General features: G+C 60.8%; 1 protein-coding gene across 2 annotated transcripts in view; it reads left to right on the forward strand.

Annotated features, from left to right (window-relative positions):
* Nadsyn1 (NAD synthetase 1) overlaps positions 1 to 17,202 on the forward strand; it is a 29,020-nt gene extending 11,818 nt beyond the window's left edge. For both annotated transcript variants that reach the window (XM_076847760.2, XM_076847761.2), the window contains 12 exons: positions 1,177 to 1,251; positions 2,409 to 2,533; positions 2,997 to 3,045; positions 3,464 to 3,566; positions 3,935 to 4,103; positions 4,881 to 5,016; positions 6,599 to 6,705; positions 9,552 to 9,683; positions 10,357 to 10,426; positions 13,690 to 13,818; positions 14,362 to 14,538; positions 16,098 to 17,202. In XM_076847760.2, coding sequence (XP_076703875.2) covers positions 1,177 to 1,251; positions 2,409 to 2,533; positions 2,997 to 3,045; positions 3,464 to 3,566; positions 3,935 to 4,103; positions 4,881 to 5,016; positions 6,599 to 6,705; positions 9,552 to 9,683; positions 10,357 to 10,426; positions 13,690 to 13,818; positions 14,362 to 14,538; positions 16,098 to 16,148 — 1,323 coding nt within the window. In that variant the 3' untranslated portion in view covers positions 16,149 to 17,202. The remainder of the gene's footprint in view (positions 1 to 1,176; positions 1,252 to 2,408; positions 2,534 to 2,996; positions 3,046 to 3,463; positions 3,567 to 3,934; positions 4,104 to 4,880; positions 5,017 to 6,598; positions 6,706 to 9,551; positions 9,684 to 10,356; positions 10,427 to 13,689; positions 13,819 to 14,361; positions 14,539 to 16,097) is intronic.
* Positions 17,203 to 17,700: the final 498 nt, after the last annotated feature.

Genomic DNA, 17,700 nt, shown 5'->3' on the forward strand with positions numbered 1-17,700 from the left:
ACAGGCAGGAGAGAGTGACCAGCCTGTGGCACGGTGATGGGGGGGGGCGGGGCAGAGCCGTCCTCAGGCTGAACACAGAGGCTGAGCCTCCAGGCTGCCCTCCATGACTCCGGGCCACGAGCCAGCTTCTCAGAGCCGCCCAGCGCCCTCGCTGCGGGCAGCTGACCTGTCCGTCCTGCCAGGCCCTCACCCCTCAGTTCTGGTCTCAGGTGTCCAGCTCCCTGGAAGCTCGGGTGGGAAGGGTCCACCTTTCATGAAAAAGGCACCATGTGGCCCTTGGTTCTCTGTGGCTTGTGCCTCCCTGTGCTTCGGGGTCTTCTCTGTGGTGCTGGGGATGGAACCCTGGGCCTCGGGCCAGCCCCAGCCCCACCCCCGTCCTTTTAGGGGATAGCAGAGAGTCCTGGGGCATGGGGACCCCTGGTTTGCTTTCTCTTCTTGAGTGTCTTCCAGCTTGAGTAGGGCCCACTGTTTAAGGTAGAGGGAGCCAGGGGCCAGCCAGGTGACCACAGTGTCCCACGTCACCCAATGGGGAACAGAGGCTGTTCTTGCTGTCCCATACTTGTGTTTGAAGTGACAGATTCTAGGAATGTCATGTGACTGTGATGTCTGTTCATAAAGAAAGGAATGATTTCTGTGAGTTAAAACCTCTTTTCTGCTCCATGTCACAAGTAGCAGACCCCACAATGAGCTAGAGCAGGTGACCTCCTGGACACAGGCTCACCAGGTCAGGGCCCACGCATGGGTGGCCAGGGCTCTGCTCCACCTCTGCCAGGCCCCACTGCACCTTCCCATGTTGGTTTCATTCTCAGGCTGCCTCTGCTCATGGGCATAGGATGGCAGCAGCAGCTCCAGCCATCTCATCTCCACCTGGCCGTGTTCAGAGTGTCTTTTGCATAAGAAAGGCGCTTTCCTGGAAGTCCCTGCATGTGCTTACTGGCAGAGTTGTGTCTCTTGCTGGGATTGGTGGATCACTAGCCAAGGCCTGAAAGCAGAGGCTCTGGTGGAAACAGAGGAAGGGTCTAGGTCAGCAAGGATGCTTTTCACCCTGTCCCTGGGCCCCAGGAGTCACAGGTCCCAGGCTCTCTGTAGATGTGACTCCACACAGCACAGTGGCCGAGGCACGTTACATGCAGGGGAAAGAAACGGAAGGAAACGTGGTTCTCTGGAATCTCCCCAGAGGTGCTGACGGCCACCCTGGACCTGGAAGACATCCGGAGCTACAGGGCAGAGATCTCCTCCCGAAACCTGGCGGTGAGCGCCCAGCGAGCCCCTGCGGGGAGCCTGCCCAGTCCTGGAAGGGGCCCCGGAGGTGGCCGGGCTCACTGCAGCTATGCGGGCAGCTGCAGGGTGTGGAAATGCAGCGGGAGCTCGGGCTGCGGAGGGGCCCTGGGCGCAGGCAGCACGGTGAGGTCAGGGCAGCAGAGGCTGAGGGTTGGCCCCTGGGGGCTGTGACACGGGACAGACATGGGAGCAGCCTGGGAAGCCAGAAGGCCCCACCCGGGGCAGCAGCCAGGGCAGGCAGCACAGGCAGCAGCACAGCCAGGGTGAGGTCCGGGGTGAGCCAGCGTGTCCAGGACTCCTGAAGGTGAGCACGGTCCCTCGCCCTGCCCCCCCAGTCCTATGGCCAAGGGCCCAACCCCACATTCCTAAGATGCCATCACCCACAGGCCACCAACCAGCGGTCACTGTGACTGGGCGACTCTGCAGGCAGCCCAGAAGCGTGCAGCTCAACGTGGGCACAGCCACTGTTTAGAACCTGCTTTACGAGGCGCAGTGCCCACACCTGTCCCCCGCCCAGCCCAGCCCAGTGGGGTCTCCCTGTATTCCTGGGGTCGCGTAACGTGGGGTCGATGCCAGAGCATCTCCAGCACCCCGGGCAGCAGCTGTCCCCTGAGTGTTCACCCTGCCCCGTCCCCAGCCTCTGTCTGCAAGGACCTGCTACCCTGCACACGTCACAGGGTGGGGTCAGACCAGGCGTAGCCTCACACCTGCTGCCGTCACCAGCAGAGCTCCACTCGCCTACGGCAGGGCACATGTTTGAGCCGCACTCCTTTTCGTGGCTGCGTATGGCTCCACCCTGGCAGGGACCCTGGTGCTCACCCTCTACTACTGAGGGCACTTGGGGCACTAGCCTGTGTCCATTAGGAACAGTGTTGCCTGACGTCCACATGCAGGTGTTGGGACACTCATGTCTGTCCCCTTGGGTCACATACTCAGGAGTGACCCCAGGGGCTCGTGTGGTGACCCGTTCCCACCGGCAGGGTCGGCTGCCATGTCTCGGGCCCTGGCCAGTACTGGCCACCGCCTGCTGCTCGGGTTCCGGCCCTCCCAGTCTCCCCGAGGGCTTGGTCTTTGTTCCCCGGCTTCCTGACGGGGGACCTCACTTTGTCCTGAACGTCCATCAACAGGCCAGCAGGGTGAGCCCCTATCCCAGAGTGAAGGTGGACTTTGCCCTCTCGGGCCACGAGGACCTGCTGCAGCCCGTCTCTGAGCCCCTGGAGTGGAAATACCACAGGCCGGAGGAGGAGATAAGGTGGGCAGCCCCCGGCAGGGATCCCCTCACTCGTGTGGCTGCGTCGCCCAGCAGCTGCCGCCATTTGCACTGGGGTGGGGTGGCACCGCGTGCGCCCAGGGGGTCTTCAGAGCCTGGGTTGGCGCTGGGCTCCAGGACTCTGTGCCTCATTGGGGCCGAGGGTCTGAATGCTGGAGCCGGACAGCCTGAGCTCATCTCCTGGGCCAGCAGTGTCCCTGAGCTGCACCCTTGGGCACAAAGGTGCCGTCCTCTGAGTCTCGGTGTCCTCATTTCAGAAGGGGACACTAGTGATGCGTGCCTCCCAGGCTTGTTTCAGGCCTGAGAAGCCCTGATTCCCATCGGGTATTTGCAGTGGAGGCCGGGGCCTGGCGAGAGCCAGCCCCACTGGGCAGATCTCCCCCAGGGAACCTGCGCAGGTGGGCTGCTCGGGTGCCCCAGACTCAGCGCTCTTTCTGCCCTGCAGCCTCGGACCCGCCTGCTGGCTCTGGGATTTCTTGAGGCGAAGCCACCAGGTAGGTGCCCCGTGTCCACTGCTTATTCTGCTGGGTGCCCTGCGTCAGTCTGGGACAGGCTTGGATTCTTTTCTGTGCACGCAGCTAAAGGTGCTGCCTGGGCAGCCGTCTGCACTGGCTGGATGCCAGGTGGGCCCGGCCGGCTTGGCCACGGGAGCCTGGCGGGACTGTCTGGGCGTTCGGAGCTCCGAGGCCCACGTTGTGCTAGTTTGTGGCCATGCTGGTTTGTGATGCCCTGTGGAGAGTCAGCCTCAGGCCCGCGAACGCCTTCTCTCCTTCCGCACGTGGTGGACATTTTCCTACCGGGCGGAGCCCTCTGCGGCCGGTCAGGCCTGTCGGTGGGCAGGGCTGGGCTGCGCTTCGGGCATGCTGCTGTGTCGGGAGCTGGCTTACCCTGTGCCCGGCTGGCCCGTTTCAGGCCGGGTTTCTACTGCCCCTGAGCGGTGGCGTGGACAGTGCGGCCACTGCCTGCCTCGTCTACTCCATGTGCTACCAGGTCTGCGAGGCCGTGAGGGACGGAAGTAGGTGATGTCCTGGACCCGGGAGCTCCGGGGTGGGCGGTTGTGGCACAGTGGGTGAAGGAGGCTTTGTGGCCGGGTGCAGAAGTCAGAGCCCGGGACAGTAAGACCGCTCAGGTCCTTTCCTGGGGCTTGTTGCTGCTGAGGCTCTGACTGCAGAGTCATCGTGACTAAGCCCGTTGCCGTCCGTGACAGTGAGGCCCTGAGGGGAACACGTTTTGGGGACTGTGCAGGTGCCCGGGGATGTCTTGGGATTCCATCGAGCTTCCCTGGGCATAGCCTGGGATTGGCTGCCCACGTACCCGGGGATAGCCCAGGATTGGCTGGACGTTCACAGCGACTTCTGCTCTTTCTGACTTGGTGGTTTTCAGATCAGGAAGTGCTGGCCGATGTCCAGGCCATCTTGAACCAGAACAGCTACATCCCCCAGGACCCCCGGGAGCTCTGTGGACGCCTGCTGACCACCTGCTACATGGCCAGCGAGAACTCCTCCCAGGAGACCTGCAGCAGGGCCAGAGAGCTGGCCCAGCAGATCGGAAGGTAGACTCGGTGGCGCGAGCACAGGCAGGCAGCGGTGGCCAGGAGCCAGCTGTGGACACCCGAGGCTGCGCTGTCCCTCCGTGTGTGCCTAGGAGCTGACGGGGTTTGGCTGCCCTGGGTTTGAGCCAGTCCTCTGCCCTCCCTGGTCCTCAACAGCGTCCCTTCTGCGTGGCCGTTCAGAATGGCCCACTTACGCTGACTCCTAGGGAGAAAGGAGGAGCCGCCACGCCCCATTTGCTGAGCCCCGCTAAAGGCTGCCCCCCGGCAGTCCTACCCCTGGTGTAGTGAAGGAGACAGGACAGGGGCCTGAGCAGGGGCTGGAACAGGAATGACCACGGCTCAGCTCCCACGGTCGCCCGCCGAGAGGCAGAAACAGCCCAGCCCCACCTGCAGACAGGGAAGAGGCAGAGGGCGGTGGGAAAGGGAGTGTCCCTCAGCCACACGAAGGGCACACGTCGACCCGCGCCGTGTGTGTGTGCGCCTTCCAGTCACTGCGAGCCAGGAGCCCAGATTCAAGCTGCCGAAGCCTCCCTCCGTGTGGCCCGTGTGGAAGGCGCTCATCAGGCAGAGCCCAGAGTCAGAGAGGAGCGGGGGTGACCCTGGCGGGGTCGGGCTGCCAGGTGCCGGAGCCCTGCACCTGCATGACAGTGACGTCGCGTGATGCTGTGAATGCACCAGATACCCTGGGTCACGCACGGTGGCCAGGGCCAGTGGAAAGTGTCTTTCACAGGTGTGCGTATGTGCACTGCCACCCATGCCGGTCCTTTCTCCTTCCAGCCACCACATCAGCCTCAACATGGACCCAGCTGTGAAGGCCATCTTGGGCATCTTCCACCTGGTGACGGGGAAAAGTCCTCTATTTGCAGTTCATGGAGGAAGCAGCAGGGAAAACCTGGCCCTGCAGAATGTGCAGGTGACTCCACATCTGGGCTGTTGTCCCCAGAGGGGAGTGGGGCACAGGGAGCCCTGGGGACTGCTGGTGCTGGGGTCAGTAGCCTTGTGCCTCGCTGGAGACACTGACCACACAGGCACGAGGACGCGGCTGCAGGCTGAGCACGTGCTCATCTAAGAGGGCACAGGGTTATAAGAGTGTGCGTGTACGCACAGGTGTGCACGGATATGCCTGAATATGTTGTGTGTGCATGGGTGTGAGTGTGCGCGTGTGTGTAGCTGTGCGTGGAGTGTACACACAAGCACATGAACATGTGTGTGCAGTGTGTGTGCATGTGTGTTAGTGTATGTGCCGGAGTAGGAGTCTCTGTTCCTGCATGTGTGAGCACATGGAGGGGTGTGTGTGGGCATGTGTGAGCAAGCGTGTGCATAGGTGGCATGTGCATGCTTGAGAGTTTTCCATGGTGCTTGTGAGTGTGCAGGAGTGTGAGCAGAAGCATGCTCATAATTAAGGGTGTGCCGGGAGTGAACATGGGCATGTGTGTGTCACTGTATGAGCACAAGCATGGCATGATTGTGTACGGGAATGCAAAAGTATGTGCAGGAGTGTGTGAGCGTGGGCTTGTGTGTGAGAGTGTTCAAGGTTGCTTAGGGGTGCGCGAGGGCTCGGGGAGAGCAGGAGAGTACAGGAGCGTGAGGGGCTTGGGGTGTGCAGGGGCGAGCAGGAGGTGCCAGGGCTTGGGGTGCGCAGGGTGAGCAGGAGTGCATGGGGGCTCAGGGTGCTCAGGGGTGAGCAGGGAGAGCAGGAGTGCACGGGGGCTCGGGGCTCAGGGCGAGCAGGAGGCGCGAGGGCTCGGGGTGCTCTGGGGTGAGCAGGAGTGCACGGGGGTTCAGGGCTCGGGGTTCGCAGGGCGAGCAGGAGGCGCGAGGGCCCGGGGTGCGCAGGGCGAGCAGGAGGCGCGAGGGCTCGGGGTGCTCTGGGGTGAGCAGGAGTGCACGGGGGCTCAGGGTGTTCAGGGTGAGCAGGAGGCTCGAGGGCTCGGGGTGCGCAGGGCGAGCAGGTGCGCGAGGGCTCGGGGTGCTCAGGGGTGAGCAGGAGTGCACGGGGGTTCAGGGCTCAGGGTTCGCAGGGCGAGCAGGAGGCGCAAGGGCCCGGGGTGCGCAGGGCGAGCAGGGGCGCGAGGGCCCTGGGTGCGCAGGGCTGTGCCGGGGCAATCAGAGCAGCCCTGCTCCTGCCTCTTGGGCTGCTGCCCTTGAGTTGGGTGCTGCTTATCAGTGGAGGGAGAAGAGGCCCCAGGCGCCACTGCTCCAGGCTGTCATGTCCCCGTCCCCTCTCCTGTGCGTGGATGGCCTGTCCCCTCCAGAAGTGCAAGTGGTGAAGAACGAGGAGGCCCAGGTCCCCCGTCTTTGGAGAGCAGGCCCCTACGAGCTCTGCAGGCTGGCCTGACGGGACGCCTCAGGGGCCTTGCCTGCAGGAGGACACCCCGAGCCAGCTTTCCCCCTGGGGGCCTTGCCGGGACCTGCTCCTGGGCCGGGATGGGGTCAGGGTGCAGCACCCTGTCCCCTGTTTCGCTGGGTGACTCTTCCTTCCCTCCTGTGCCCAGGCTCGGATCAGGATGGTCCTCGCCTACCTGTTCGCTCAGCTGAGCCTCTGGTCCCGGGGCGCCCGTGGGGGGCTTCTCGTGCTCGGATCTGCCAACGTGGATGAGAGGTATGGTGCTGTGGCAGGCATGCAGCGGTGGGCTCCTGGGCATCCCTGATCTCAGGGTGACACGCCTCCAGAGGCAGCCTCCCCCAGCACCCGGCTGGTTCTCGCAATATCCATAAACACCCAGGGAGGAGCCGTGTTACCCCATGGCTCGGGGACGTCTGGTGCCCACAGCAACGTGGTGTCCCAGAACGTCAGGACCCTGGAGGGTGCAGACTGGCTGGGCGTTGCTGTCCCTCTGGCCCATGCCCGCCCTGCCCTGCCCCAGCCCGTGTCCTCCCTCCACGGTGCTCACGGGGGCTGGGCCCCACCCTGATCTGGGGCCTGCTGCTCCTAGGTATTCAGCGGTGACCGATGTCACTTCTTTGCCTCTAGTTTTCACCTCCAACTCAATGGCTCATTTGTTATGTGGACTGAAAAATAGTCCCTTCCTCACATTGTCCAGAGGCGCCCTCTCATTTCCAGATAAACCAGGCTGGTCTCAGGCTTAGCGGGGGAGCTGAGCCGTCTTCCCAGCCGCGGTTCCCTCTTCCCTGAGGTGAGCTCCAGGCCTCTCAGCTCTTCTCTTATCACCTGAGGAATCTCAAGAACTTTGTCATCTACCCATCTGTCAGTTCTTGCATCAACCTGTCCATCCATCAGTGGACCCACCTGTCTCCCATTCTATGCATACATCTGACCACTCGTCCGTCCATCCATCCATCCATGCATCCATTTGTCCATTCATCTGAGCACCTGCCCACTCACATACCCACTCACCCATCCTTCTGCACATCCTTCATCCTCCAACCCACCCACCCACCCCCCTGTCCACCCACCCCCCGTCCCCCGGTCCCACCCCCATACATACCCTTCCACCCGCCCCTCCCCACCCACCCTTCACCTACAGTCTGTCACATCTTCCTACACCCTTGCAGGTCTGCAGAGGTCTTTTAAGTCCTACTTTTTAAGCTTTTGGATCCTAATTTATGTCCCCTGTATCTGGTAAACCCTGCCCTCCTCGTGCTGTTCTGTTGGTGCCTCTCTGTCGCCCCAGTGCTGTGTGGAGGGCACTGTTTCCTGGGGGCTGACGGCTGGGGTGTCCTGGGAGCACCGTGCTGCCCCAGAGAGGACGAGAGCGGCCGTCTGTGAAGTGTGTTGCTGGACATCCCCCCACACGCTGTCTGCCCTCCTTTTTTCTTTTGTTACTAAACAATTTACCAAGAATCAAGTGTCGTCCCAGGGCGGGGCGCACTCTGGACTCACAGGTCCTGGGTGAATGTCGGGAAGACAAGGTGGCGCACTCGGGGTGTTTGTGGGCCGTCCGTCCCCGTCCAGCTCCCGCTGCTCCGTCCTCCTCCGGGCACATGGGCCCCCCGCTGAGCAGACCTTCCTCTGTCGGGTCCCATGACAGGGTCCCACGGTGCCGCCTGCCCTTGGACTCCTGAGTGTGCTGGGCCTGTTTTTACTTGCTGTACCCCACTCCTTCTCGCTCCCGACAGCCCTCTCTCCTGCACGCTCCAGGGCAGACGCGGGTGGACATTTCTGTAGTGCTGAGCTTGAAGGGCGTTTAATTCTAATTGTTCCTCCTGCCTCTGACTGTGCTCCTGGCTCTGCGGCCTGGCTGTGCTCACCGCGCACTGTGGTTCCCTGTCGTGGGTCGCCTTGGTGTTGTGAACAAAACACAGAAGCAGCTCCCGTGTCGCCCTGCCCCTTGTCACCCTGCCCCGTGTCACCCTGGTGGAGGCAGACAGACAACAGCACGTGGCACGTGGCACAGTGTCTGCAGAGAGAGCCCGAGGGGAGGGCGCGTGGGAGGCTCCCCAAAGCCCTCTGCCGGGGGCCCCCGGGACTGGAAAGGCCTGCTGGAGGGGCAGACACAGCTCCCGGAGGGGCCCATACAGAGCCCTGGGGTGAGGCCATGTCAGGATTAGAGGCTGTCGTTACCCCCTAGAAAGCCAAGCGTGGGAGACTGAAGGACCTGCTGGGCAGGTTGGGGGACGGTGAGGTGGGGGTGCAGTGACTCCCAGACAGGCCTTTCCAGGGGTCACACTTGAAGGAGAGGGCAGCTGCAGAAGTGACTGGGCAGCCTGGGGACAGGAGAGGACGTTTCCTTGTTTCAAGTTGCCAACGGGAAAGGCCAGTGGACAGGAGGAGGGCCGTGAGGCGGGAGAGCAGAGACCAGGCCAGGGGCAGGCGGCACTGAGGGGTGTGAGGTTCCACTCTGAGAGGCTTTTCCCCATGAAGGAGGAGGAACTGGAACCACACTAGGGTGGGGAGAACAAGGGGTGACACTGGGGAGGGGACAAGACGCTGCCTTGAGGCAGGTGATGGCAGGTGGGGCCCTGAGACCTGGAGGCAGGATGTCTCCTCTGTGGCCGTCTGTGCCGCGGGGACCGCTCCAGGCTGGGTGGTGGCGCTGCTAAGCAGGGGTGGCAGAGTGGAGGAGAGGCGGCAAGGGGCGGCCACGGGCAAGATGGGCAGAGGCCTACAAGCTCCGGGTTCTGGTGAGTGGCACGTCAGAGGCTGTGACAGTGACAGACGCTGACAAAGAAGGCTGAGGAACCCCGAGGCCAGGTCCCTCCGGCTCAGCCTGCAGAGGCCAATGCTGGCGACTTCCAAACCTGCTTCCCAGCCCCCAGGACGTCCTGGCGCCCAGTGCCTCCCTAGGCCTCTGCAGTCCCTGCCCTCTTGGCCGTCTGTCCCAGCTGTGCCACCTTCTCCAGGAGCCTAGAACCCGCCAGGCTCCTGGAAGAAGCGAGTCCTCGGATGTCTAGAGTTGGTAGCATCTGCAGCCTGACAGCGTGCCCTGGGACCTTGGGTTCTCCCAGCCAGTCCGTCCCTGTCTCCCTGCCCCCTCTCTCCTGAAGCCTCCTCGGCTACCTCACCAAGTACGACTGCTCCAGCGCAGACATCAACCCCATAGGGGGGGTCAGCAAGACCGACCTGAGGGCCTTCGTCCAGTTCTGCATGGAGCACTTCCGGCTTCCCGCCCTGCAGGGGTGAGTGTGCGCCACCATGCCACAGTGGCTGCTCCTGAGCCACTGGGGTCTTGCCAGCCCAGCCCAGGGCCATCCGCACCACCACCCAGACACCTGTAGCTCCCTATCACCTGGGGAAAGAGTCCTGCCCTTCAGCCGGGCACTGGGGTCCCACGACCAAGCCACTGCTTCCTACACAGGCTGGCTCTGCCCTCCTGTCCTCTCCAGTCTTCCCCCACCACCTAAGGCAGGGGACTGATGCGGGCACCTAGCAGGCACCTGCCCCTTATGGCGTCTGATGACTGGCATCCAGGCTGTCCGGCTCACTGCGTCCTCCCCAGGCCCAGGCCGCCTTCTCCTTGGGGCAGTCTTGTCCCCAGGGGCATCGGGCAGTGGCTGAGGCATTTTTAGTTGTCCCAAGGCTGTGTTACTAGCAGCTCCTGGGTGCAGGCCAGGGGGCTCCTAAATGCCCTGCAGCACACAGGACCCCTCAGGTCTGCCCGGCCCCAGGTGAGACTGTGCTGCCCATCACGGTCAGCTCACAAAGCCCCAACAACGTCCACTCGCCTCTGCCAAGGAAACCCTGGCGTGGCTCTGCCTGCTGCCCACCTGCCGGGTCAGGGGCCTGGGGCTTCCTCCCAAGGCTCAGGAGCCCATCCACACTGTGGTGACCAACCCGTGTTCTTGGCCACAGCATCCTGTGTGCACCGGCCACAGCGGAGCTGGAGCCCTTGGCCAACGGACAGGTGTCCCAGACGGATGAGGTAATGGCTCTCTCGTGGCAGGCTTCTCCCACGCCCCGTGGCCTGTGTGGCAGGGCGGGCTCCTTCACAGCCTCTCTCTGCCCAGGAGCCCGTGCACCCTTGCCACGTCCCGGCCTAAGCTCAGGGACCCAGCGTCAGTCCCCCCCTGGCCTTTGACACTTTGGTGGCTTTCTCACTGTGAGGGGGGCCCAGGAGAGGGGTGTCGAGGTAGGTAGAGAGGGGACCACCATGGCAGGCTGAGGGACACAGATCCCTCACAGAGGGTGGGACCTCTGGTTTAGAGCAACCTCATGCTGACCGGTGGCTGTTGGGCCCTTGCTGAAGGACATCACCAGACCCTGCAGCCTCTTGGTCACCAGACCTGCCCACGTCTTCTTCGGGGAGGCTGAGGCCCTAGTGCAGGGCTGCGGCTTCGGTGGGTGGGGTGAGGAAGGTCTGCCTTCACCTGTGCCCACCCCACGTCCTGGCTCTACTTGTTGATTAGACTGTTCTTTTCCCCTGGGAATTGTCTTGGCGTCCTTGTTGAAATGAGTTGATTGTGAGTGTGTGGGTTTATTTCTGGACTTGGAGTTCATTTCCGTCAGTCTCTGCATCTGTCTACACCAGTTCCTCACCATCTTGACTACTGTTGCTTTGTGGTAAGATTTGAAATAAGGAAGTGTGAGTCCTCCAACTTTGTTGTTTTTTCAAGATAATTTTGGCTACTGTGGGTTCTTAAAATTTTCACATGAATTTTGAGATACATTTGGCAATTTCTGCAAAAAAAATAATAATGATAATAGTGTAGATTTTGATAAGGATTTGTAAAACCTGTAGACCAGGTCTGGGGATGCCACCACCTTAGTATTACATTTTCTGATCCATGAACATGAGATGTCTTCATTTTCACTTAACTCTGTTTTATAGTTTTCACAGTATTAGTTTACATGTCTTTTGTTAAATTTACTTATTTCAAAGTGTATTATTCTCCTTGATTGTAAGTAGGATTGTTCCGTTAAGTTCATTTTGGATTGTTGTGTAGAAAGTCATGTGACTTCAGTGTCGAGACTGCATCCCACACCATGTTGGATTCGCCTCAGGAGTTCCCACTTATAAGATACACTGTCTGCAAGCAGCAGATGTCTTCTTTCTCTCCAGCCTGGCTGCCTTTTTCCATTTTTTTGCCCAGTACCCCTGGCTAGAACGTGTAGTGTGATGAGAGCGGACGTCCTTTTCCTGGCCCTGATCTGGGGACTTTCAGTCTTTCCCCAGTGAGGAGGAGGTTTGCTGTGGCTTTTTGACTGTGCCCTGTGTGTACTGAGGAAGTTCCCTTCTACTTCAACTTGTTTTTTCCTCCTCCTCCTTCTCCTCCTCCTCCTCCTCTTACAAGACTGTAGGATCTTGCCAAATACTCTTTCTACAATTTTGGATGTTAAACCGACCTTGCATTCCGGGGATAAGTCCCTTTGCAGATCATCTTTTTTCTCTGCTGCTAGATTGGGTCTGCTGGTGTGGTGTTGAGGATTTTTTGCCTACTCACAGGGGATTCTCACCAGTTGTCTTTTCATGTGATACCTTTGCCTAGTTTGGTATCAGGAAAATGCTGGCCTCCTAGAAAGAGTCAGGAGGTATCCCGCCCTCTTTCGTCCTTTGGAAGAGGGTGTGAGAATTGGTCGTAATTCTCATGTAAAATTTTGGTAGAGAGCTAGGGCTGGGGCTCAGTGGTAGAACACTCACCTGGCACACATGAGGCTCTGGGTTTGATCCTCAGCACCACGTAAAAATAAAATAAAGGTATTGGTCCACCTATATCTAACAAAATACATTTTTAAAAAATTTCTTTTTTTGGGTAGAGTTCCTGGGAAGCCATCTGAGCTGGGCTTTACTTTGTCAGAAATGTCTTCATTAGTGATAAAAATCTCGTTAGAAGTCTGTTCACATTTCCTCCTGAGCCGCTTGGTACCCCTGTTGCTCAGGGCTCTACCGGGAGGCGGAACCCTCAGGACATGTGGAGATAGAGACGGGAGGGGACTGATCGGGGATCTGGCCATGTGGTTCTGGGGCCAGGAAGCCTCATGACAGGCCATCTGCAAGGTGGAGACCCAGGAAAACCGGCAGAGGTGGCCACTGCTCTTAAAATGCTGAGTCCCTGAGGACGTCTCCATGACAGCCCCAGGGGTTGTGGTGCTGCAGGCCAGTCATCCAGGGAGGTGAGATGGAGAGAGATGGAGGTGGTGGTGGCAGGGGTCAGAGGCCCCTGAGGGGACACGAGGGGACATGAGGGGACTCTGGGGCTGGGGCCTGAGGAAGGCCAGGGTAGCTGAAGCTGAACGGGCCATGGGAACAAGAGGCCATGTCCACATCACAGAGGGCCCGAAGGCCCAGTCAGAGGTGAGGGCCGCTGCTGTGTCCCAGAATGCTGGCCTCACTGCGTGTCTGGTGGTGGCTCTAGGGAGGGCAGCACTGGGGGCCGGAGCAGACATTAACTTTGGCGGCCTGACTGAGCTGGCTGGCGGCTCCCCTGCCCGGGCACCAGGAGGCATCCCGTGTCCTCCCATGTGGCCCTGACTCCCGTGAGCCTGCTCCCTTTTCTCCAAGGCCACCAAGGGCAGCAGCTCAGTGGGGCAGAAGACAGGATCCACCTGCATGGTATGCCGTGCCTCGGGTGGCATGGTCTCCGGATTGGCCTCTGGTGGGTCCGTAGTAGATGACCACAGATCAGGTGGCCCAGAACCAAGGAACGGGTCCTCTCCATTCCAGAGGCCACATCTGGCATCAAGGTGGGGCCGGGCCGAGACCCCACAAAGGCCCTGGGGGGACCTCTTCCTGCCTCTTCTAGTTCTGGGGCCTCCGGGTGCCCTTGGCTTGTGGCCACATCTCTTGTCACTCTGTCCCTGCCTCTGTCTCAGAATGGCCTCTCCTCTTTCCTTTGTCTCCTCTGACCCTTTATAAGGACTCTGTCTTGGGATTAGGACCCACCAGACACCAGGGTCATTTCATCTCAGGTTCTTGACCTCGTTTCACCTGCAAAGACCCTTTTTGCAAACAAGGTCCCCTTCACAGGAACCAGTGCTCAGGACATAGGCACATCCTTGGTGGCCCCAGCACTGTCCTGCGGTCCTAAAAGCCAATTGCACCTCTAGATTGGCCAATGGAAGCTGGAAATGAAGCCAGTGTCCACTCCTGGCTCTTGAGGCAGCCTCACCTCCCTGGGCCTCTGCCCTCAACCGTGGGCCTCTCTGCCCTCTCTGGCCATCGCCTGGAGTGACCTTTGCTCTCTGCAGGAGGACATGGGGATGACGTACGCGGAGCTCTCCGTGTTCGGGCGGCTCAGGAAGATTGCCAAGATGGGCCCCTACAGCATGTTCTGCAAGCTGCTCAACATGTGGAGAGACACCTGCACACCTCGGCAGGTGAGGCCACGCATGGTGTCACAGACGGAGCCACCCAAGGAGCACCCGAACAGAGGCACCTCCGGCCCCCTGGGGCAGGCGAGCGCCCTGCCCCCAGATACCACCTGTGCTGTGTGCTCTAGGCTCCTGGCCCAGTCCTTACCTTTGTCTGCCTCGTCACCAAGAGAGGCTCAGCCTCCCCAGTGACCGAGGAGGTGGCCCAGCCTCCTGTGAGCGCAGCACCAGGGCTCCAGGTCGGATCCTGCCCACAGCGCTGTTTTGAGTTGTTGGGGCCAAAGCCCACAAGCGTGCTGTCCCACAGGGCTGCCTGGGACCCTGTGGGGTGACTCTGGCTGCCCCGGTCTCCTGGGGCAGAATGTGGCTGCTCTGCCGTGTTCACCTCAGCCAGTGCCAGCCCTGCCTGGTGTCCGCGGCTGCCCTGAGGGAAGGCCCCGAGAGGGGCTGTGGCCCACCCGCCTTGTGTGCGCACCTCGTCCCACATAGCGCCACTGCCTGGTGCTCTTCCCCTTCGCACCTTGACGCCTGCATATCGCGTGCCCACAGGTGGCCGACAAGGTGAAGCGGTTTTTCTCGAGGTACTCCATGAACAGGCACAAGATGACCACGCTCACACCCGCTTACCACGCAGAGAACTACAGCCCTGACGACAACAGGTTCGACCTGCGGCCCTTCCTGTACAACACGCGCTGGCCCTGGCAGTTCCGGTGCATAGAGGACCAGGTGCGTGCGGCGGCCCCTCCCCAGGATTCGCGGAGCCCGTCCTGCACGGAGGCAGGATGTGAAGGGGGTGCTTTGCTTGTGATCTATTTTGACAAAAATCGTACACGCGTTGGTGGGTACCGCGTGGTGTTCTGGACACATGCCCGTTTTGGACTGGCCAGAGCAAGCTGTTCCGCCTGCAGCCCTCACGGCTCCTGCCCTGGGCGGTGAACACATTTTGCATCTGCCCCTGGCCCACGTGTGAGACGTGGCACCTTAGCGGCAGCCACCGTGCCACAGGACAGAGCTTCAGAGCCCCTTCTCCTGCCTGGCCACGTCCTGTGGTCGGCACCTCCTGCTCCTCCTACAGCCAGGAACCCGCTCTGCCCGCCTGATCGTGAGTTTGACTTTTCCACCTCCGTGTGTGAGGGAGAGCCTGTGGTCCCCCGGTGCTGGACATGGCTGCTTTCACTGGACAAGGATCCTGCAGGCTGGCCGGGTCCCACCGGAAGGACTTCCTTCCTGAGGCTGGGTGACATTCCATGGGTCCACGTGCCACACCGCCTTGCCCAGCTGTCCATGGGCGGACGCTTAGGCTGGGGCCGCACCATGTGCAGGGGACAGCCGCGGTGGTCACCATACCGTCTGCCTTCTTTCCTGTGGCCACGTACCCTCTCTTTTTCCAGTTAGTAACAGAATGAAGGAAGGACTGATAGTCACTTAAAACAAGGGTGGTCCCTCTCCTCCCCTTTTGCCAGGCCCCAGGCAGGAGCCCCAGAAAGCAAGTTCGCCGTGCCCAGCCCCGTCTCTGATGAGAGGCGAAAGTGGCCACTTCGTCCACACAGGGATGTGTGGTCAGTTGTAAGTGCCCTGCTGAGCTAGAGCCTGATGAGCCAGAAGGAGCCTTCGTGCCCAGAGCCTGGCAGGAGGCGCAGGGTCTCTGAGCAGCTGGTGTGCAGACGGACGCACCCACCATCTGCCAGGCCATCCCCACCAGGGATGGTTGGCCCCAGTGTCCGGAGACGCTTTGGGTTGTCATCACTGAGGTGGGCGTCCCCGCTTTGGCATCTAGTGGGTGACCTGCAGGGACGCTGCTTACGGCCTACAGTGCCCAGGACGCCTCCCCTCCCAGCAGAGAATTGCTGGGCCCTGGCATCCGTGGTGCCCAGGCTGAAGGACACTCATGTTGGGGCCAGACAAGCCCCTGGACTTCACAGTAGCCAGGTAGAGATGCCGTGTCCAGCTGGGTGCAGTGGAGACGCGCTTCCTGGCAGAGTGACCTGGGGGTTTGGTGGAAGTCAGCAGGAGACAGGGGTGGCTGGCTGTGGAGCAGGGGCTTGGGCAGGGCTCTGCTGCCCACACCCAGGCGCTGTCACTGGGTGGTGTCCATGCCCTGCATCCTGCAAGAGCCAATGCCCACCTGCTCAGCCACCCCGGACACTGTGCTCCCTGTGCTGGGGTCGTGCGGGTTCCTTGGTGACCTGCGTTCTCAGTGCCAGGACATGGCTGGCCGACTCGGTGCCGGTGGGTGTGTTGGGGCAGCTGGTGCTTGGACACTGTTCTCACGGCTCTCCCTCCAGGTCCTGCAGCTGGAGAAGAGAGCACCGAAGGACCTCGACAGCCTGGACTGACGGTCAGCGCCTGCCGGAGGCCTTCCTCCCCGCAGCTCACTGTGACGCTGGCATCACTGTGACCAAGGACAGGGACACTCCCCACCTGGAACCACTTGGATCAGCCTTGATGGTGTTAAAGGCAGAGGGAACTTTCAATCTGATTCCTCTAAAAGAAGCTGAAATAAAGCCATGGAGCCAGTTAGGAGGGGCCTCTCTGGGGCTGGCATGGGCAGAGCAGGGTCCTGAGCGGAGAGAGGAAGAGACCTCCTCCCTCCCTCACCTTCCTTCCTGGCCTGGGCTCCCTGCAGAGCTTCCTGCTGGGCACCTGGGAGCCGACCTTCCCTACCCGTGTCCTGCAGGTCCAGGGATGAGGCCTGTCCGGCGGCCCCTGTCTCCGCTGGGCAGGAGCCTCCAGGCCGCTGCCTCCTCCTGTGTGCTGACCTTTGCCGACCGGAGCTGAGTGGCAGCTGCCTGGTCCACACCTGGTCCCCGTCCTGCAGGCTGCCTCCCTCTGGGTGCCTGAGTCCACGCGTGGAGTGGAGCAGCCGCTCCCTCCTCCCCACACCCTATGTTCCAGGACCCTCTGTGATATACCTAGCCTAGTTCTCTCATTAGATCAGAAGCCAGCTTGTCACAAGTTATGGAGGATTCATTTCTGTTTTCTGTAAAAATATCAGGATGTCTGTATGGCCTGGCCATTAGTTGATGTTGTAAAGCTAATTGGAATGCCTGCCGTGCCCTGAACTCACCCATGGCCGGTTTTCCCTGACCATTTAACAACCCTTTCCTAAACCTTAGTGACGCCTCATAAATTCTGGCCTTCCCTGGCCGGATAACGACCCTCTCTGAGTCTCTAAGATCTCCATAAATTCTGATGCCGGGGCCAGCAAAAATGTAAACTTGTGTTACGCTCCTCAGAGTGTTGTTATCTGTAACCCCCCCTTTTTGTAATTTTTTGGGCTATAAAACTGGGCCACCAAGAAGCCTTGCCGCTGTCCTTGGCTCCCACGATTTTGATGGGCAAGGCAGCCCGGCCGGTCGAAATAATAAGCTTGCTTTAATTTGATTTTAATTGGAGTCCGTGGTCTTTTCTTGCGTCGTGGTCTAACATCTGCAGGGCTGGGCCCCAGGAGCCTGGGCCTCCCAGCCGGGCAGCGTGAAGCTGGGCCACCTCTGTAGACCAGGCCTTGGGGACGAGTGGAGCTGATTTGGGTCTGCACCATCCCCCAGCCCAGCTCCACGGTCCAGAGAGCAGGGTGTCCAGGCCGCACTCGGAGCCCTCGCTGGAGCCAGGGCCAGAGGCAGGGGAGAGCTGACCAGGAAGGAATGGAGGGGGCCCTGAGCAGGGCCCTGGACCCTGCCCACTGGCCCGTGGTCTCCTGCAGGGTGGCCCTCCTTGCTGTCCTTGTGTGCGGCTCTTCTCCCTGCTGTCCTCTAAACCAGGAAGCCCCTCCTGATCGTGGCCACTGGGGCTGGCCCTCGCCCAGTCGGCAGGCTGGACCCTCTGGTCTCGTCCCCCTGGCTGAGGCAGCGTGAGGTGGTCCCACCAGCAGAGCAGGGGATCTCAGCA

The sequence above is a fragment of the Callospermophilus lateralis genome, chromosome 2 (genome assembly GCF_048772815.1).
Source record: "Callospermophilus lateralis isolate mCalLat2 chromosome 2, mCalLat2.hap1, whole genome shotgun sequence".
Taxonomy (NCBI): Eukaryota; Metazoa; Chordata; class Mammalia; order Rodentia; family Sciuridae; genus Callospermophilus; species Callospermophilus lateralis.